Genomic DNA, 21,868 nt, shown 5'->3' with positions numbered 1-21,868 from the left:
AGCGGCGAGCGCCCGGCGGGCCGGCCATGCGGCGCGCAGCTGCCGGGCGCCGGAGCCTATGAGCGGCGGCGCGCCGCCCCGTCGGCTCTCGGGCAGCGCAGCGCGGCCGGCGCCGGGCGGCAGCGAGCGGCGAGCCGCCGGGGGTGAGCGCGGGCGGGCGGCCGGTGCCGGTGCCAGCGGCGCGTCGGCGCGGCACGATGTGAGCGGGGCCGCCGAGCCGCGGCGGCCGGTGCGGAGGGCAGCGGGACGGCGGAGCCGCGCGGGCGGCCATGCCCTTCTGAGCCGCGCAGGATGTTCGGGCTGGAGCAGTTCGAGCCGCAGATGAGCAGCCGGAGCGCCGGGCAGGGGGAGCGGGGCTTCGGCCAGCCCGGACTGAGCATGAGCGCGCACTTCAAGGCGCCGGCCTTCCCCGGCGGCGGCCCGGCGGCGGCGGCGGCGGCGGCGGTGGACCCGGCCCTGGGCGCGCTGGGCGAGCCGCCCCTCCTGGGCATGAACATGAGCCTGGCCGGCGACGCGTACGGCTTCCCGGGCCGCGGCCCCGCCGAGCTGCACGGCGGCGGCATGCAGCCGCCGGTGCACGGCTTCTTCGGCGGGCAGCAGCCGCACGGCGGCCACGGCGGCGCCCACCACCCCCACCAGCACCACCCGCACTTCGGCGGCAACTTCGGGCCCGACCCCGGCGCCTCCTGCGTGCACGGCGGCCGGCTCCTGGGCTACAGCGGCGCGCTGGGCGGGCAGACGGCGTTCGCCGACGGCTACGAGCACATGGCCGAGAGCCAGGGCGCCGAGGGCTTCGGACAGCAGCGCCCCGGGAACCTGCCCGACTTCCAGCACCACAGCGCCGGCGCCTCCAGCCACGCCGTGCCGGCGCCCTGCCTGCCCCTCGACCAGTCCCCGAACCGCGCCGCCTCCTTCCACGGGCTGCCGGCGGCCGGCTCCTCCGAGCCCCACGGCCTGGAGCAGCGGCGGCTCCCCGCGCAGGGCGGCGTGGACTCTCTGGAATACAATTACCCCGGCGACGGCCCCGCCGGGCACTTCGAGCTGCCCGTCTTCTCGCCGTCGGAGCCCGAGGGGCAGCTGCCGCACTACGGAGGTGGGCGGCAGGTGCCGGCGGGCGGCAGCTACCCGGGGACACCCTCCCTGCCCCGGGCACCGGGCATGGCCGTGGCCAAGGCGCACCCGCCGCAGCAGCATGGCGTCTTCTTCGAGCGCTTTGGGGGGGCGCGGAAGATGTCCACCAGCCTGGAGCCAGGGGCCAGCACCAGGCACCCGTTGATGCAGCAGCAGCAACAACAGCCGCCACAGCCGCAGCAGCCGCCGGGCTTGCTGGCCAGACAGAACTCCTGCCCGCCAGCCATCCCTAGGCAACAGCAAACAGAAGCCAATGCTCCCAACCCCAACTTGCAGGACAATGGGCCAATAATGCAGAACCAGCATGCACAGTTTGAATACCCTATTCACAGACTGGAGAACAGGAATATGCATCCCTACACCGACCCCGTGTTTAATATGCAGCACCCTCCTCCACAACAGCCACCAAATCAAAGACTGCAGCACTTCGATGCCCCCTACGTGAGCGTCGCCAAGAGGCCGCGGTTCGACTTCCCCAGCAACCCTGGCGTCGAGCGCTGTGCCTCCTGGGGCGGCAGCATGCATGGCCCCGCCATGGAGAGCCACCTCTCCCCGTCGGCCTACCCCGGCCTGCCGGGCGAGTTCACCCCGCCGGCGCCAGAGGCCTTTGGGGGGCCACTGCCACACGGTGGCCCCGAGCACCCGGCGCTGGCGCAGCGCCAGAATGCAGCCCTGGTGATGAAGCAGATGGCCTCGCGTAGCCAGCAGCGCCTGCGGCCACCCAGCCTGCAGCAGCTAGGGCACCACGGTGAGGTGGGCCCGCCCAGTGGCCTGCCCCCGCCGGCCTTCGAGCGCGAGGCCGGCAGCGGCCGTGGCTTTGACCCGCCGGCGCCGCACCTGACCCCTGACAGCGCCTGGTTTGCGGGGCCGCCGCCACCTGGGGAGCTGCTCCCGCGGCGCATGGCAGCGCCAGGGCTGCCAGCCGAAGCGGCCCCCCATGAGCTGGGCCTGCAGCCGGGCGGCGCAGCTGTGCTCTTCCGACCGGGCGCTGGTGGGCTGGGGCTGCAAGAGCCGCTGCGGATGGCAGGCGAGGGGCCAGCGCAGGCCCTGCCCTCACCTGGTGTCCACCCGCCCTTCGCGCCTGCCATGGGCGGCCTCTCACAGCTGCAGTCGCCGGGTGGTGGTGTGTCGCTACCCAATGCCCCTGCTGAGCGACGTGGCCCTGCTGACTTTGCCGCCCAGCCAGGCTTCCCCTTTGGGGCAGCCGCACGTCAGCCAGCGGCGCACGGTGCTGCGCCCACCCTCAGCGCCTCGCCGGGTGCCTATCCGCCACCCCCGCCTGAGTTCCCCCCACCGCCGCCACCGCGGCCTGCCGCCAGCAAGCTGGGTGCCCTCTCGCTGGGCTCCTTCAGCAAGCCGGCCAGCAAGGACAATGTCTTCGGGCAGAGCTGCCTGGCCGCCCTCTCCACTGCCTGTCAGAACATGATCGCCAGCCTGGGCGCCCCCAACCTCAACGTCACCTTCAACAAGAAGAGCCCGGCTGAGGCCAAGCGCAAGCTCAGCCAGGCTGAGCCTGACCCGCCGCCGTCAGCTGCCCCGGACTATTTCCCAGCAGGACCGCCGGCAGGCGGGAGCAGCGCGGGCAAGGCGGCAGGTGCTGCCCCGCTGCTGCCTGCCGAGAGCAGCCTCTCGCCCGGCTACGCGCTGGAGCCGGCGGCCAGCAGCGAGGGGAAGGCGGGCGGCGGGCGGGGGCGGGGCCGCCGGAAACGGGACAGTGGGCACGTCAGCCCCGGCACCTTCTTCGAGAAGTTCTCGGCCACAGAGGGCAGCGGGGCTGGCGTCAGCCCGGGGCAGCCGGCACCGCCAGCTGCGGGGGCCCCGCCAGGGGCTGCAGGCACGGAGCGTGGAGGGGGCACCCCGCATGACAAGCCCCTGACCTCACCCTCCTGGGGCAAGGGTGGCGAGCTTCTGCTGGGGGAGCAGCCCGACCTCATGTCGTCGCTGGACAGTGGTATCCAGAGCGTGACCAAGTCAGACGGCAGCTCCCCGCACGTGGACTTTCCTGACGAGGTCAGCACCAGCTACGGCAACGAGGACGAGGTGTCCTCCAGCTCCGACAACACCGTCTCCAAGCCCACCCGCAGCCCGCTGCTAGGCGGCTCGCCCAAGCTGCCCCGTGGGGAGCATGCACTTCTCAACGGACAGAAGCCCCTGGCCCTCGGCCTCCTCAATACATCTACCTCGACCCCTGACAGCTATGGGCTCAGCACCACAGCAGGCGCCCACCCTGGCACACCGGGCATGGAGCAGGTGCGGACCCCCACGAGCACCTCAGCCCAGGATGAGATCCACCCTCTGGAGATCCTGCAGGCGCAGATCCAGCTCCAGCGGCAGCAGTTCAGCATCTCGGAAGACCAGCCCTTGGGGCTGAAGAGCAAAAAGGGGGAGTGCGCAGGGCAGAATGGGGACAGTGACCTGAGCAGTTGTTGCTCAGAGGGCGTTAAGGGTGCCATGAGCACCATTGACCTGGACTCCCTGATGGCGGAGCACAACTCCACCTGGTACCTGCCTGGCGAGAAGGCTCTGATGGAGGGGCAGGAGGAGGACAAGCCCATGGTGCCGTGGGAGAAGCCCAAGCCCCCAAACCCCAGCAAAGAAGGTATCTGTTGCCCTGCGCGGGTTCCCATGGGGGGAGACCCTGGGCTGCTTTCAGGGCAGGGGAGGTGGTGGGGCTCTGGTCCCTGGACACGGAGCATGCACTTGCCCCAGACCCACTCTGCCCCTTGCGGGAGCCAGGGCAGGTGCTGGGCACTTTCTGGCACCAAGGCTGCCGGATAGTTGTGCTGGGGGCAGCTGATGGAGGGGACAAAGCGCCTGCTGCCCTGTGGGGACCGGCCGGCGCTGAGCGTGGTGGGACTGCCCGCCCCTTGGGTGATGGCCCTGAGCGCGGTGTCCTCTGCTGCCAGCTCTGTCCCCACCGGCTGCCTGGCATGCCCAGGGGTCCTGGGGAGAGGGGCTCACGGCGGCGCCCCGTCATGCTGCTTGGCGTGGGGTGCTGAGGAGAGGGCTCCCTGCAGAGCCCTGTGCCTTCCGTCCTTTCCAGTCATTTCCTCCAAACTGTTAGAGAAGTCTTCTTAAGCTGTGAAAGCATGTATTTGTTAGTGGTGTTTTCCTGCCGGTTTCAGGTATTTTCCTGCATGTGTTAAAAGCCTGGGAGCAGTGTGATATTAAACTAAAAGGCTCTTGGCATTTATTTTATTATCAAAAAGGAAATTTAAAATAAGCTTCTGGGTCTGGTATAAAACTTGCATAGTTGACATATGCTTAATTTCGACATTAGTTGTCAGTTTTGATCCTTCCCCATGTCCAGAGGGCATCGTAATTCTCGAAGCTCTGAAAAAAATACATTAATGGAAAACCCTCTATTATAAAAGCTTTTTAGGCTAAAGATAATTATGGATTCAATTGGTTTCTATCTTATCTTATCAAATACATATTTTTTTAAGCTGCCTGACTATATGTGAATAGTACAATAGATGCACATGCATTTACCTGCTGTGTGAATGCACACAGGTGATTTCTTGATGCGCTGTAAGTACACGTGCATAACTTACGCAGTATAAACTCATTATGTGAGCCTAGGAAAGTTGTTGTTTGGTACTACTTGTGTAGCTGGGAATTATTTTCATTATGCCTAGTCTTACAGACTGACTTTTTTTAGTATAGCGTGCTTAGTAATTTCACTAAGAAAGGTGTTAGGAAAATCAAAAGGGAGTTGAGGTGGTTTGAAAACTCATCAATTTCCTACTCCTAGTTCTGGTTGGCTTTCCAGCTTTGGCTTTCTGAAGCGTGAATCCTAGCCCCCACTGTTTGTCTCTTTGTTCATGTTTAATGCCCAGCTCAGGAGACTCTCATTTGAGGCGGGAGTGTTTAGCATGCACAGCAGACTGTAGGAAGCCCATCAGCATTCTCCGTGCTTCACCCAGGCAAGGACATAAATTGGTTTGTTTGGGGCCTTTCTTTTCCATTTTTAAATGGAGTTGCACACAGCATCCTTCCTGGCCCCTTCTCTTTTATTGTTTCTTGTACACAACATCTAGATCTGACTGGATCAATAGCTAGTTAGCACAAATCACAGTTCCTGTCAGTTCTACCTTGGCAGACTCGAACACATATATACATTCTCTCACAACTCACACACACACACACACACCCCCTCTGTCATGCATACACCCTCCCTCTCAGACACACACATGCACATAATATGCATATATACAGATATGAACATTTACACACTGTGCTACACTTAAAAATAGATTTTAAAAGAGCAGCTTATTCCATAGATCTTAATTTCATGGAATAAAAAAAGAAAAAAATCCGAACAATCGTAACAAAACAATGAATAGTCTGTGCTTTTATTAAAAGTGTAATTTGGCTTAGAATTATGTATATTTCATGTATCTGTGTCATATGGAGTGTTGCCTTCCTTAACAGCACTCCTACGTTCACTTTGATCATCACTATTCTTAGTAACATCTAGTGAAATAAGTAATTGCTTTCTGGTCGCGATAACCACAATGTTGCTGTTAAAACAGTTCATCACTTGGAAGGAAAACCATTTAATCAGTGTTCCTATATAAGGATATGTTTTAGTATTTCAGAGAGTAAGCACAAAATAACGAACCAGTTTTACAACAATGGATAGAGGCACTCATTTTGTTTTACACTTGAGTCACTTGAAGGATTTGAATGGACTGGTACTTTGGATGAGGAAATTCATATACACCAGTAGAGAATTTACCATAACTGTTGTTGTAAGTGATAAAGATACAATAGGTGAGATAAAATAGGCCATTCTCTTTGGTTAGTAGAAATAATTTGACTTTACATTACCATACACTTGAGTGTTTGAAACTGTGTTCAAAAAAAGGGCTTTATTTTTCTAGTGATTGAGATTTTAAACCATTCTAGTCAACTGAGATTTGCATCGATGGTATTTTTTCGAGCAGTTCCCTGTTGTACACAGGTAGGATGAGTACACAGGTTTCAGACAGCACTCTTCCAAGTTCCAAGCGGTTACTAAATGTGCTTAGTACTACATTGGAGGAGTGTTTACCACGGCACACATTTTGTAATACTGTGTAATATTATTAAGAGTGAAATTAGTTGTTAGACCTAACTTCCCTAACCAACACACATGCATTGTTGGTGGGCTATTTCATTAGACCTACTGTGATGGGAGAGAAAATTTATTCATAGTATGAGGCTGTTGTGGTGCGTGTTGATTCCTCTGTGGGCTCAGGGAGGGGTGGAAGAAAGGCTCAGACCGGTGTGAATGACCAAGTTTTACCGTGGCAGAGTGCTGAATTCAGTGTGCCGCCTTCTTGCTGCTCTTCTCTGTAGGAGTGGAGTGTGTGTGCGAGAGGGATTTAAGGCTCTGTTCTACTGGAGCTCTTGGAGGGATATTTTTGTAATTAACAAGCTCTCTAAAACCCAGCAAAACCAGGAACATTTTGAATATTCCATTAATGCCTGGATTACTGATGGAAACAACTTGTTCGAGTTGCTTTAATAACTGTTCACATTCCTTATATATAACTCATCTCTTTTTCATACTCATAGTGGTATTAAAATGATTTGCTAATACCTAACAGTCTATCTGAGTTTTAAAGGTAGATGACAACAGATAACAGTATTTCAGACACCTGTGCTGTAGGTGCCTGTGCAGTATGTATACACTTATATTATTTAATAACAGCCTTTAGCGAGTTCGGTGTATATGTCTGCATTTTTCTTCTGAATTTAACCTAATGGTGACCGGTCATCGCTTTTCACTGAAATGCAGTTTTCAATAAGGAATTTTCTGTGATATATAGTATCTCGTACTAACATGTACTGTGGGAAGAGGCTGTTTGTTTTTCACCAAAAATGCATTATAAAATATCTTCCTTTCCTCTGCCATGCAGCTAGATCTAGAAGTGAAATGTGACAATATTTAGTGTAGAGAGGTCATGTTGACTTCCAATACCGTAGCTCTAACTAACAAAGAGTAACGGGATCAAATTCACATAAAAACCTAGCACTAGTGTAATGGGTTTCTGCTCTGCCTGGTTTGACTGAACCAGAACAATTTTCCTTCAGTGACATGTTGATTAGTATTCTCCAGGAACCCAGTAATTAGGTTCTACTGGGCTTTCGGCTTTAGTCTTTAATTGAAATTTTGAAGGTCCCATACTGCATATGTCAGGTGAAGACATTAAAATGTAACCTAGAACCAAGCAGGTTGATTGGAAAAAATAAGAATATAGTCAGATATTCTGTGGCCGTTGCACTACTCTGTCTGTGCCGATGTGCAAGTGTGGTGCAGCATATTTTAGATATTATCCTTGAGTTTTTTGTAAATATTTCATCATAATACCGAACTTGCCATTTGAATGAGCCAGCAGGCCAAAACTGTTGAAGAAGCAGGATGTAACATTTGTAAATTAATACCAAATACATTAACAAAAGGCAAATTTGGTCCAGATGCAGCTATGAGCCTTTGTTTTCTTTCTTTTCCTAGCATGTTCTGTTGTGTGCTTTTATTTTAAATACAGCTAAATTCTTTGAGAGGTTTTATGAAAGAAGTAGGTTTGTTTACTGGGACTGAGTTTGTTGGACCTCTTGTGAGGTATTTCAAACACTTAAATATCTTTTCAAGCAATATACGATTTAAACGGAATTATACCATAGTAAGGATTGTTGGAAATGAGTTCATTGACTAAGCTCAGTGCACTTTGCAGTGATGAATCTGTGATTCCTGATGATGCTTTGTTTGCTTTAAAGAGCTGTTTAAACGTACACCAGGAATTTTAACTGTTAGTGAAAAAAATGCTATTACCTTTGCCAAGAAGTTATGCGATATATTCCACAGATATGAAATACACATCTTTAATAAATGATCTGGATTAGCAGGCAGACTTATGAGGAAAAAATACTCCCATTGCGTATTGTAGAAAAGATTTCAGTGTGCATTAGGTTTGGGTTTAATATGTTCTTTTAAACTCTTCTGATCTATTAAAAAAAACGAAAGGTTGCCTCTGATTGACCTGGTTTCATTTGGGTGACAGTAGTACTCTAATGTCTACTTTGACAAACTATAATTTTTAATATTTTCTTACAAGAAAATGGTCCTGTGTAGAAACATTTTTTTTTAATAAATATTTTGCAGCGCTGTACTTGTAGACTTTTCTGGCAAATATTAGAGAAGGCAAGGGTAGAGTTTGCAGTATTACTTGCTATTGCTGCTATAATGCACTAAAATATTTAAGGCAGAAGGTGTGTGAATTTATTGTGATTTCAGTTACTACCGTAGCCACTCTATTTGCCTTTACATCCGTCTATCCGTCTCTGGATTGTCTAGCTGTATTTGAATTAATGCACATCACAAATTTGGTTTGCACCATGATACTTTCCTTTAACCAAGTCTGCTATTTTATGATGGTATGTTTTGTTGTGAAATTAGTTTTAACGGGGATATTTTGTACATGCTAAGTGTGAGAGTGTGCATGACATTTGGGGGATATATTTCTTGAAATTAGTGTGTGTGTATGTTTTAGTTCTTTACCTATGATGAAAAAAGAGATGGATTAGACTTCATATGTATCTATGAGCATAGGTCAGAGCATAGATTTATTCTGATCTGTGATGTATTGCTTAATGTCTGCTCTTCATTTTTAATATGAGATAGCTGCTTTTTTTAACAATGATCTAGTGCAACGCTGTGCTATAAAACCATAAATAATTTTGCATAAATGCATAAAATTTATTAATAGTCAATACCTGCAAATACAGTTTGTTGTTACTTATATAGAGCAAATGATAAGGCATTAAACAGTCTAACCTAAAATTATATAGACTGCCTTTATTTGTAACAGTTGACTCCCTTCTTCTGCAACGTTCAGTATGAGGTTTTGGTACGGCAATATGTCTTTATGTGGCCATATAAAATTTTAGTACTAGCCAAATTACTGTACATTTTTAGTCTCAGGTTTCTTGTGTATTTCTTTTAAATGTGAGTAGAGTATCCACAGAAAGAGTGAATCAAGCTCTAAAATGAATCTTCAGGTGGCCCAATATATGTGGTGTTTTTTTTCATACAAAATTTACCAAATATCAGGAACAGTTTAATTACGTAATTGCCAGCACAAACATAGAATATCAAAAGTGACCAGTTAAATTGTGTTTAGTGGGATTCTTCCCTTTTTTGTTACTAGGATAAAATATATTGTTCTTACCATGTTTCAGGCTGGAGTGCTTCATATGCAAAAGGCATAGATAATTAATTTCAGACTCAAAATACATATCTATACCAGGCCTCTGCTCCAGCCAGTAGCAAGCTTTCTGTCAAAGTATTCCTTTTGCATTGAAAAATCTTAAGCCCTTGAAAATAACAAAATTTGCATCTGTAAATGTATGCTTTTATTTTGTGGGATGTTTTTAAGATGGAGGTGGGGTTTTTTAGGTATATAGAATTACTCATTTCATTTATTTGAGCGCTGTTCTTAAGAGAGAGCTTCCGTTTATGAGTATATTTAGAACATGGCTTTCTTCTCCACTTCCTCATCATCAAGTTTTTGGGCAAGGGACACAGAGCAGGGCACCTTCTAGAAATTGAATAGGTGAAGCTGTGTAATCTCCCAGGAATTCAAGGTCCACCCTGTCTTTCTTCATCTTGGTTAGAATTTTCAGCTTTTAAAATGTAAACTATATTTTTCTCTATTTCGTAGATAGACCCAATTTGCACATGGTGTTAATGTGACTGGCTTATGTAAAAATACCGATATTCTTTGCAGTTAGCTGCTTTTCCTTCGCAAAACACATTTTTGTTGATGCAGTTAAAACATAACTAATTATTAGTGACCTTCTTTAATGCAAAGATTTATTATTATTATTATTATTTTACAAATTTAAATATGTCTTATGGATTATGTGCCAATGTTTCCGAGTCAAATACTTTTTAAATTTAAAGCTGAGAATTGAACAGCTGGATGTCTAATCCATTAATTTTTACAAGCTGACTTTCTTAATACTTCAAAGAGAACATCCTAGGTGACACTGCTTTGCAGCTTCCCTCCTCAACGCCCCTTCTTCTGGCCTCTCCCCCAGCACTTTCCTCTAAGCCTTCATATACAGCTCATCTCCTTGCAAATGACAAAAGCATATGTATGTGGGGAATGCATTTTCCTTAGTTGGTGTAATTAGTTGTATGACTTGATGATCCAGAAATGTACTCTCTATAAAATGTTGTACTTTCTGTCTATATACTGATGCAAAAAATATTGTAGTTACCTTTTTGTCTAGTAGCTTCCCCCCCTTATTTATTTTTCTATAGCAGCACAAGTGTTTGTGTTCAGCAGCCTTGTGTTTTGGGCTGGTGTGTTTCAAGACACCTTAAATCTAGAATGTATCCCTTTCAGCTGGTTCTGACCCCTGCCAGCCATTTTTAAATATGAGTTTACAAAGTTTCATCTGGCCTCAATTATATAGTAACCGTTCATTATATCTTAGGATTTCGTTCCCTGATGTGCATGCATTGGTCACTGGTAGCTCCTGAAAATGAACCATTTCTTGTCTACATGCTTAACTTGTGCTGTGTGTCTTTGGTTGCATAAGTCATGTGTGTTTGTTTTTAATTTTAGCAGTCTATTTGTGTCTGTTTGGTATTTTAGCATAAAAATGCAGTGCATGACACTGCGCTGTCTAATTTTTTATTAGCTTTTGAGGTTTGTCTGAAGAAGCTTTTTTTTGTTTTGATAAGCAGAAGTCTGGTTATGTTTAAGTGCTGCATTGATAGATTTTTACATTAAAATAAATACAATTTATTTGAGAGTAAACACAGAAACAACACATGTATGAGCTCTGAAGAGCTCTGCTAGTTCCTCGCTGCAGAATGTTGTATTAGAGACTGTGCTACAGCCTTTCTCTAGTGGCTGGTTTGCCTGACCTTTTGAATATATCCTTTTCTGTGTGGAGCCTTTAAAAGATGAGATGAGGAAACTGAGTTGCTGCCTTTTTATTTTTTTTCTTTTAACTCTCTTAGCTTGAATTCTGACTGCTGGGCCTTTAGGACTTGACATTCTTGATCACAGAAAAACCTTTAATCAGTCAGCAGTTGTGAAAGTGTGTGGGTTTTTTTGTTTGTTTTTGTGGTAAAATATGTTTCTTAGAGTTAAGTCTGCATTTAATTAATTTTGTGAATTAGTATTCACAAAATACTAGAAAGCATTTGTATTGCTAATAGAAAGATCATCCTGAGGCTGAGGAAGCATAGTTAATTGAAAAAGCAGCCATTTGTAAAGTGAGGAAAATCTTAAAACACTTCATACCATAATTAAGAATATACTCCTAATTTAAATTTGAAAATTTTAATTTGCAGTGTGAAGCAGGTACATGAAAAAAACCTGGAAATGGTTCTATCCTTCCTTCCTCCTCAACCTCCCAAAATGCAGGTTAAAAAGAATGGCACAACTTTTTTTAAATTTATTTATTTTTTGTAAATACCCTGAAGCCGTTTTGCTATGAAGATGTAAATTGATTTATTAGCATAGGAAATGGAGGCTGGACTAAGATTATTATCCGGTCCGAATTTTAGGATCTCCTTCCTAGAGAAATCTTCCCCCTCCCCTTTTTTTAAAAATATATATAATCTTTCCCTGTCATGGCATTTTAAAGCCTTTTGGTCTTGGATAAGAGAACTCATAAAAAGCATGCGATGACAGTGGATGATATCTAAAAAACAGAAATGCAAATGAATGCCAGCAAGGGCTGCGTCCCCAGGGACCCTGCGTCCGCGTTCCCTCCCAGCCGCTGCTGGAGGTGACGCTCTCGATTGTCTGTAAGGTTAAAGCAGGCGGAGAGAGTCTGTGTGAGTATTCCTGTCTCTTGGCTAGATGGCACAGTTGGTCAAGTCATTACCATTGCACTTATGGATGCTTGGGTATATGTTTGATTTAGATCACAGTGGAGTATATATTGAGGTCCCACTCTATTATTATTTTTATTATTTAAGATCATATGTATTGCGCCATAAACTGACACAGAGCTTTATGCCATACTTCAGAAGCCTAGGAGACATTCCCCCGGCTCAAGCTTTACAGTCCAAGCCAGATGAAACGGAGATGCTGCGCAGCGGGTGCTCGCCAGCGCCCGGTGCCCCTGCGCGGCCGCAGAGGGGGAGGCGGCGGGGGGCGCGGAGCCCGGGGGCTGTGGGGCAGGTGGCGGTGCTGGGTGGGCCGGCAGGGCCAGGGCGGTGCGGCACCGAGCGGCGTGCACCGGGCCGGTGCTGCCCTCGCAGGGTGCGCGGAAGCAGCATGCCTCAGGAAGAGGAGTGGGGAGCATCTTGTCCCACTTGGTAGTCTGAGTGCTGGGTCACTTGCGTTCTCCTCTATTGCGTTCGGCGGTGGGAAGGGCACAGCGGTGCTGCCCTCCTTGGTGGGGTATTTCTTCTCCCCTGGAAAAAAGGGAGGCGGCAACTATGGTTCTTCTGATACAGTGTGTGAATGTAATAACCTAAATACATTTCTCAGTCTGAGCAACAGGAAAAAGAAACTGACATGATGTGAGTTTTCACCTCCTCCAGAAACCTAGGGATAGAAGCATCATGGGTGTTTCTTTTCTCCTCTCTCTTCTGGGAGGAGGGAAGAGGAAGATCTTCCCCCCTGCCAATAAATGTGCTTCGATGACTTGCACTAGCTTGTAAATAACGGCAGTACGGCATCACCTCATTTCTTGTGGTATAAACCTGTAGTTGTCCTGATGTCATACTGCTAAAAAAAGGACATCTCTTAGATGTGTAAGGCAGTTGGATGACTTTTTACATTTAATGTTATAGGTGTTTTTGATCCGACTCATTTGTTTTACTAATTTTAACTCGTTCCAGAATGATGCACTGATTTTTTTTTTTTTTTTTTTTTTTGCACAACCTGAAGAATAGCCCATTTCCAGACCAAATAGTATTTTAAAAGCAGGGAAATAATAGAAATGTGCCTATTGTTTGTATTCTACCCCCACCTCACTCCCAAAGGAATTCCACAGTAATCATAATGAAAATTGCCACAATCTATGAAACAATAATTCTGCAACACTTTAAAAAATAGTGTTATCATTCAAAGTGCAAAGCAGCTGGTATTTTGTGATGGAGCAGATTTTATGGTTGCTGGATATAGGGTCAAACACTTGCAACACATTCTTGATTTAAACAAACCAAAAGTACAAGTGCTTTTTTGAAGATAAAATCAGTACGTTTTTTAATTTTTTTATTATTATTATTTTTTATTTTTTTATGTTGGATACTGTAGTTCCCTTCTCTAAATATAGATACATGCTGTTCTTTTTATGCTGGGAGAAAAAGCTAGCATCCCAACTCCGGTTGTTCTCTATACAAGTTCTTAAGTTTTAGAGGCAGAGGGAAAAGTAGGACTTTTTCAAGTACAATTAAAATCTCATATTAGCAATTTTGAGATAGGAAGAAGGGAAAGGGGGAGGGAGGGAGAGAGAGAGAGAGAGAGGACGGCTAGCAAGTGACTTCTTCATTCTGGTTATTTTTTATTGTTTTCAGTCAATGGGATATTTTATACCATCTTTTTTAATTCATTGTAGCTGTCTGCAAAATGGATGTGAATTCAGATGGCTCAAAAACAGCGCTAGGAGACTGTGGCAATTGTCACATGAAAATCTATGGTGAACTCGGCAGTAACCTCAGTTATTTGGTTAACCTTTAAACTCTGCATGCAAAATAGTACTACATTTTATATGATAAAGTCATTTGTTCTGTAGATTACGCAAGTTAATATACTGAATTCCTGATTTTTCTTACTTTAACAGAGGTACGTAGGAAAAATGAAGAAATTAATTTGCTGCTTCTAGATACACCATTTTTCTGGACTGTAGGGAAGGTTTGTTGTAGTCTGTGGTCAAAACTCCCTGATAAGGGCTCGACAAAGTGCAGCCTGAATTTCTTGCTGCAGGTATAGTACTGTGAATCTTGTTTTTATGGGCTGACAGACTTTTGCTTTTAAAACGTCGTTTGTTTGTTTTTTTTAAACAAACCAATGAAGTTTTATTCCAAGTAATTATCCAAATTCTCCTGTATTCCTGAGTGATTAAAAAGTAGATTAAAAAGTCTCTTCCTTGAATCAGACAAGTATGAACTTCAAGAGCTGGAAAAACATACATTTAGAGATTGTGATATAATTACATTTTTATGTCTACCTATTAAGCATAATGAAGGGTTGGTTGTTGGCCTTAAATTTGGAAATTGCTTACTGCAAAGCTTAAAACAGAAGTAGATTCCTGTAATTACTGCTTTGCAGTGAGAAGTATGGCTAGGTAAAGGGAATAAAAGCTATTCATTGTCCAGTTGTATTTCCATAACTGTTTCACTTTTATATATCTGTTTTGAAGGATAAAATTATTTGTTATACTAATTTTCAGAAATAAGCTTAAAAAAGTCAACATGGGAAAAAATGAGGTGAAGAATATCAAATGAAGAACAATTAGAAAATATACAACTTTAACTTCTTTTGTGAGCCCTGATACATTATTTGTGGAATCAGTTTGTTTATTAAACACAAGGCCAGTATGCTATTTTGTTTTGTGCTGACTTGAGTTTGAGATACTTGATGGTAAAAGTTTTTTAAATTTCAGATTTTAATTTTATGTTCACCCTTAATTGTACCAGATGAGGCAAACCTAGTCAAACATTGTCCAGTCAGTTCGAGTCTGCTTTCACTTTTCCTTGGGTTTATTTTTTTTGCCTGATGGCAATATATCAGGCAAATTTGGATCCTAGTGTCAATTGCTTGAAATTAGTGTTTAGATTATACCCAATTTGAAATTGTATGGAACTATTTATAGTGAGAAGTGAGCATTTGTTTATGATGATAAAAATATTTTCATTTCCTTTTTTTTTTTTTTTTTTTTTCCATTGTATGTACTAGTAAATAGTATAACTCAGAATATTCCTGTGCAGTTTTTCAAAGCGATCACACAGCACCATTTTACTCTTTGTGTATGTTTGGGACTCTGCTACATTGAAGAGGAGCTGTTTGTGATTCATGCATGGGAGAAAGACCAAGCCTTCTCTTGTTCCTTAGAAAAAAATACCTAAACTACAGCCTTTTTCCTCTCCCTGTCTAAAACACGGCTTACATCACTAAGGATTTTTTTTCCCTCTCCTTTTGCTACCATCTTTTAACATGTATTTTACTTGCCTTTTCCCTCCTTTTTGTGGAGCTTCTCTTGGAACCTGCTTTAGGGAGTTGTATTTTAAATGTTTTTGAAGACCACTCCTGCTTTCCACAGTGGTCTGGCCCAAATAGAAAAGTGAAAAGTTCCCATTACTGAGCTGTAAAAGAATACTGTAAATGGGTTATGGAGGAAAAAAAACCATTTAGATAAAAATGCAATTTTCCCTTTCACACACACTGCTAAGAATTAATAGCACATTCTTTCTAAATGGGTACTTCTATATTATATTTTCACCTTAATGAAATTCTTTCCGAAACAGGAGTGTTTCATTTAAAATTTTAGAGCAAAATTGATCTGTCTTTAATTTTCAGTGCTTCTCTCTCTCTCCCCACCGTTCCCCCCCACACACTTAAACCTCGCTGAAAAGACTATTATAGACTCTGTTGGAACTTTCTGGAAAATACCCAGCAGGTTCACAGGTGTGTTTCAGACAGTATCACAATTTGACTCTCCCTTCCCTTCACAGGATGCAAGTTACGGGGCATTCCTTACCCGCATCTCGATTCGTGCTTTTTGATTGAGCGATGCGTGTGCCAGTTGTCTTTTGCTGGCTGTTACTCAGCCTGCGTCCGTGAAGCAGTGGTGACAATAATGTGTTGTTTCCAAGTCATTTTTGCAAGAAGTACTGCAAAAGAGAGGGCTACCCAAACCGAAGGTTGGATTCTGCTTGGTGGTCTCTGTTGGGAAATGCTCCATCACTGCAGCACCCCTAAAGCAGAGGCGGTGTGCTTGAGTGCATTGTTACCTAACAGCACAAATTAATGTTCTGCAAAAACACGGTGTTTTCTTTGCATACATGATTTTAATACAAGCTTTCTCTCTAGAAAGCAGGTAACTGCCTAACGCGGCAGATGAGAAGGAGGGGTGCCTAGTGGCAGCACGAGGCGGGTGCTTGCGGGGCTGTCCCGCGTGCAGCCTGCCCCGATGGTGGCGGGACAGTCGTGGGAACTGGTCTCAGTGGGACACGGGGGCTGGAGGTTTCACACAGCGTGGAGGTGTAAGCTCGTAGCTAATTTTGGGTGACAGTAATTTCTTTCCATCTGCGGTGTTAGCATTTCCGTGCTGTTTTCTTTTTAGAGCAATTATATCACGAACAGGCCCCGATGTATTGCTGTCACTGACTCTGGCTTCATGCAGTCATGGGTCATTAGCTTGCACATGTGAAAGCCAAGGTATTTTTTCTTCCTTCTGACAGCTTTTCCTTGGATTAGAAGGAGCAGCTCTCTGATATGAGTGAGTAGCGGTGATTCTTCCATTGATGCAGGTATTCATAAGACAAGCAAGTGCATTTGGGGTATAGCAGACTTCCCAGCCAGTATGCAGTAATGTCATAAACAGCCAGTCTCAAGACATAGGAAACTAAAGCATATGTTCATGCTTTTAAACTGTTTCCTTTTTAAGAGTTTTAATATAATGGCGGGAACAACCTTTATCGTAGGAATAGGACTAACAGAAAGATGCCTGCTTCAAGCAGCTTTTCATTGCTGAGTTGCAGTGGGAAAAATGCTTTTATTAAATGAACTGTTTGGTGTTCTCATAGTATTAGTAAAATAGTTCCTAGGTATAAACAATACTTGTAGTGATGAAGACATGGATAGAGTTGATATACCTGAAAACCCCCATGTTCAAAATAAAAATGTACTTTGACAGTAACACAAACTGCTTATGACAAACTGCTCTTGGGAGGGACTTTTTTGCTTGGGATATCCTCCAAAATGTGAAATACAGAAAAAAACATAAGGAAACATCTTGTAAAGCCACTGTAGAGCACTTGTCCATAATACTGCTTGAAAATGTAATTTTGGACACCTTAGTTGAAACCAAAATCTAGCTGGACTATTGCAGGCATCCTGTATTGAGATTTTAATGGCTTTTTTTTTTCCTCAATTTTTCTTCCCTGCTTGTGTTTATAGGGCCTGCTCCTGTGTAACTGCAATCAGTGAAAATACTGGTGTTGACTTAAATGTTAAGTAAACACAATCAAAGAAGAAAACAGTGTTTGTGTGAGTCCATATTTGTTAGTTTGTTTTGAAAGTCAGGCTGGAACTGCAAAGTAAACAGTCTTGAAAATGATCTTAAGCATTTGTCACCAGGGTAAGTCAGTCTAGTGTCCAAGAGGTCAAATTATGCCCAATCACCACCTACTGCATTTCAGACAAAAGAACGGTAGGATGCGGTTTTGATGCAGAGGCAGCTAGTGCTTTGACAAACTTTGAGTTTATTTTTATTTATTTGTTTATTTATTTATTTATTTATTTATGGGTAGACAGCAGTGCTTTATTCAAAACCATATGCCTTTTTTAAAGTCGATGGGAAGTAAATTTGCGCATGCTGCAGGGGCAAAGAAGTTCCTCGCTCCGTCTGCTAACAGTCTTGTATTCATTCAGACTTGCTTTTTGCCACCTGAGGAAGGTTGTGACATCGTTACATTGTCCTATGTTTTGTGCATAGAGTTCGCACAGAAACAACCTGCTTCAATAGGTTCCTTCTTACCCGTCCCGACTTGTGGATTGCTGGGAAGTGGATCACAAAACTCTGGAGTACGTTGTTCAAAATGTATTCTCAAGCTTCCTTAACAAGTATTTATCAGTTTGTGCACTCCAAATTGGAAGTATTTGCAACTTTCAATTTGTGTTGCTACGTTACTGAAGTGACCTCGTATTGTTTTGTATCCTTTCTGACTCTTGCTCCTAACACTGTGCTTAATACAAATTCTGTTTTTAAAAGGAGTGTTTATAGTCAGTGAGTCTTTGACTACGTACAGTAGTTTTCCGATAGCCTTCCAGTCAAAGATGAAAAAAATACTATACTTTTTATTATATGGGTTACATAATAGCTATTTATTCAGTCACAAAACTTCCCTTTTGTAATTCACTTTTTGTGAATCATGGTAGTTCAGTGAAGATTTTAAATCATGGTTTTTACAATCAAATATACAATTCTCTGGAAGCAATGTTGAAAATTTAAATATTTCAGTGTAGTTATTTGTAACTCACCAGTTTTGTATTAATAGAAGATTGGTTCTTGAGTTTTTGTGTAAAATTAAATGTAACCCCCCCCCCCCAAAAAAAAAGATTGCTCAAAATAACTCTTGACAACAAATATTTCTGAATAGTTAGTCTGCTTTCTCATTTGTTGTACTTGAAAATGTATAGCATTACACCGAGCGCTATTTTTTATTATTATACAGAGGAGCTCTGGAATCCTGATGAATTCTGAGTCCTTATTTTGCTTTGGGGCAAAACCACATGCAAATGCAGAGCCTTGATTATCTGCCATTCAGTAAACATCACTGTGCCACACTACTTCTCCCCCTGCTCTTGAGGTGAAAAAAATTACTACTAAGCCTGAGTGTCTAGGTCTTGTGCAGCCATTTTATTTTTAGGATGTCGGAGTCTTAGAAGGAAAAAGAAATAGAACTAGCCAAACTACCGGCTGCCCCCAGACTTCTGTTGGCCAGTTTTGGTGCGGTAGGACAAAAGTGCCTGCCATTGAAAGTGTTTGCTACCCTTTTGTGAATGGTTAACCGTTGAAGGAACTCTGCTTGATTCCAGTATAGGTATGAATTTCTTATTTGTCACTTTTTTTTTTCCTCTGTTGGTGCTAATTGTACCTGGCACACACACTGCATAATAAGTTGTACATTTAAGCATTAATTGTTACAGTAAAAATCTTAATGGCCATTGTTTGTTTGCTTGCTTTTAAATAGAAACAACAACAACAAAAACACTTCTCATCTTCCAAGACACTGCTGTTAAAATAATTTTCTCTTTGAACATGTCAGGATTCTGTCTTTGACTATATACTGGATTGTCTCTCGTCATTGTATAATGATTTTTTTTGATAGAAAGACATTTTTCAGTTCATCACAGTTCATCCTCAATCCCAGTGGTACTTTTTTTTTTTTTTTAAAGAGACTATGTATATAAGGTATTTAAGAATGTAGATAGTCAAGAAAATAATGGGTTTTGATTTTATATTTTCCTGTGATTTTTATCAAAATCCTATGTGATATATAGCTTCCTTTTACAATTTGAACGTGCACTTTCAAAATAGCCCTTTCTTCGACTCTCCTTTTTGCCTTTGCATGAGAAATCATTTCAGATTTTTCTTCCTCATTTTCATTTGCTGTTTTGATGATTTACACTACACAAAATTCTCAGTAATTCTACCACCAGTTTATTTAGATTTATAAAAGTTTAGGAAAATAAGAGAATGAAAAAGTGGGTTTAGAAAACCACATAATGCTCATTCTGTTACTAAATGGATGTGGAAAATGATTTTTTTCTATTTTGTGTACTGCTATTCTCTGAAGCTGGAAAAGCCTTAGAAAACTCATGTTGGAAAAGAAAATGGGAGGAGATAAGTGATTGAAAAGGCATTAACACTCATTTTTGTGCTTACTGAGAAAAAGGGAAAGAGGAGAGGATGAATGATCGTGGCCAACTTTTAAAAATACATGTGAAAATTAAGAAACGTTTGGAAAGGGGAGTGGGCTGGTGCTGTGTGGTAACACCATTCTCTCGGCAGCTCTGCTGTTCAGCATCACTGCTCTCTGCTGTCTGCTGTGTGGGAGTGGTGGAGGCATGGCTCCAGCTATGCCGCTCCAGTGACTTTGAGGCCGGTTGGCTTGTTTGCTTGCTTGCTTTCAAGGTGTCTATCTGGCCTCGGGGCCCAGTGCTCTGCCGCTAGACCCTGCCTTCTCTGCTCTCCATGGAGGGCTTGTTCGAAGCAGGGCAAGCACTCGCTGAGGCTGCTGCCACCAGAAGCTGTTTTCTGTTCTGCATGGGGTGTGCTGGTGGTCTGCCCCTTTCCCTGGGGACACGAGGTTACCTCGAGGCTGTGACTGGGCATGTTGCAGGTCTCTGGGAGGGCAGGGCACTGGGAGCCGGGCTCCTTGCTGCCCCTGCCATGCATCCGCTCACAGGGCAGGGGCTGGCGCGCGGAGATGCGCTGCTTGTTCAGCCTGGCGCCTTAAGCTGTGGTGCCCTGCTGGGTGTGATGTTCACGATAAAATCAGAGGGCAGGGGACTTCGGAAAGGCAGGGCTCTCTGGAAGGACCTCCCAAGCCTTCCAGAACAAAGTGAAAGCACACGGGCAATAGTTCGGGTTCCGTGTTTCAGCCTTGCATGGGCGAAATCATTTTGGTTTGTGTGTATGCAAAAGTGCTTCCATCACTGAGTGATGTTGATGGCACAGGGTAGTGGGAAAACTGGATGAAAATGGGGTTGGTAGAGCTGTGACAAGCAGCGAACAGCTTCGTCCCTTGGGAAGGGGTTCTTCTACAGAAATGGCGGCAGACCCAAAGCCTGGGCAGTGTCTAGAGACCGGTATCTGATCGCTGTGTGCATGTGCACTTACAGTATGGTATTGTCCAAATGCACTACTTAATGTGTATATTTTTTCAAAGTGTTAAATACAACTAAATCAAAAGATAACCTCTGTTAAGGTTTGCCTATTTGATTTCATTTGATAGAATTCTTTGCTGTAGTGTTTGTAAATCCTAGATGTTTTTTTGAGCAGGAGCTCTCTTGCCTTGTGTTTTGTAAGGAAAGAGCTAAAAAGAACTCAGTGTATCTTTAAACGTATGGATCCTCAAAACCTCCCTAGGAAGAAGAAGGGGGAAGGGACCCTTTCAGGATTAATTAAACAGAGATGTCTTGCCAGTAGACTTCAGGGTTTTACTGATAAACACCAGCCCATCACCCATGTCTGGTGGTGGCTGCTATTATTTAATCACAGCTATTAAAAGAAATCTGAGAAATCTTTCCTTTCTCCTTCTCCTGTCTTCCATTTATCTGTCCTCCCAACCTGTTTGTTTGTGTATGGTTAAGTTTTCTGTGCCAGTGAGAAGCAGAGTGGAAATGTCAGGGGTCAGGCTGCAGGCAGGCAGGGGAGCAGTCAGCCCAGCTTCAGCTGCAGTCTTTGACTTTCTGAGAAATCTGAGATATGTTCCAGGCAAGATTAACTCTTTGCAGCACAGCTGCCTTGCTGTGCCTGAAGAATATGAGTGAAGATGGGTATGTTAAGAAATTGGTTTCAGTCTCTGTCATGCGTATATCCTTGTAGTTTAATTGGTGATGGGTGCTATTGCTTTCATTTCATTCACCCTCTTATCTAAGACGAGCAGGCCTAAAATTTCATCTGTCTTGGCAGCTGTGCATCTGGAAGATGAGGCTGCATGGATACAAACCTGAGAAGGAAGGAGGATAGAATAATTTATTGCAGTGCTGTTATGGATACCTGTTTCTCAGCGTATTTTCCAGGAAACAATGCATTCATCCACAAAGGGCGTGATACTTCTTTTTGAAGACACCTCTTTGAGTAGAGGCATGACTCGGAGGTTGCCACTTAGAAGATGTCTGAAAAAGATTCTAAATGCTCTTGTCTTCAGAATAACCAGTTCTGACGTTGGATCAGTTAACCTAGTATCCCACATACTTTAAGATATATGTTGTGCAGCGTGCTAAGTGTGCAACAGCCCTGGCTGGTGGAGAAGTGACAGTTG

General features: G+C 44.8%; 1 protein-coding gene across 1 annotated transcript in view; it reads left to right on the top strand.

The window, feature by feature from the left end:
- Positions 1–291: 291 nt before the first annotated feature.
- Positions 292–21,868, top strand: part of MN1 (MN1 proto-oncogene, transcriptional regulator) — a 36,472-nt gene continuing 14,895 nt past the window's right edge. Inside the window, exon 1 of the mRNA XM_035565709.1 lies at positions 292–3,730. Coding sequence (XP_035421602.1) covers positions 292–3,730 — 3,439 coding nt within the window. The remainder of the gene's footprint in view (positions 3,731–21,868) is intronic.

This window comes from Cygnus atratus, chromosome 17, assembly GCF_013377495.2.
Source record: "Cygnus atratus isolate AKBS03 ecotype Queensland, Australia chromosome 17, CAtr_DNAZoo_HiC_assembly, whole genome shotgun sequence".
Lineage (NCBI taxonomy): Eukaryota > Metazoa > Chordata > Aves > Anseriformes > Anatidae > Cygnus > Cygnus atratus.
The sequence above is the reverse complement of the archived record's forward strand: the minus strand, read 5'-3'. Positions and strand labels throughout refer to the sequence as shown.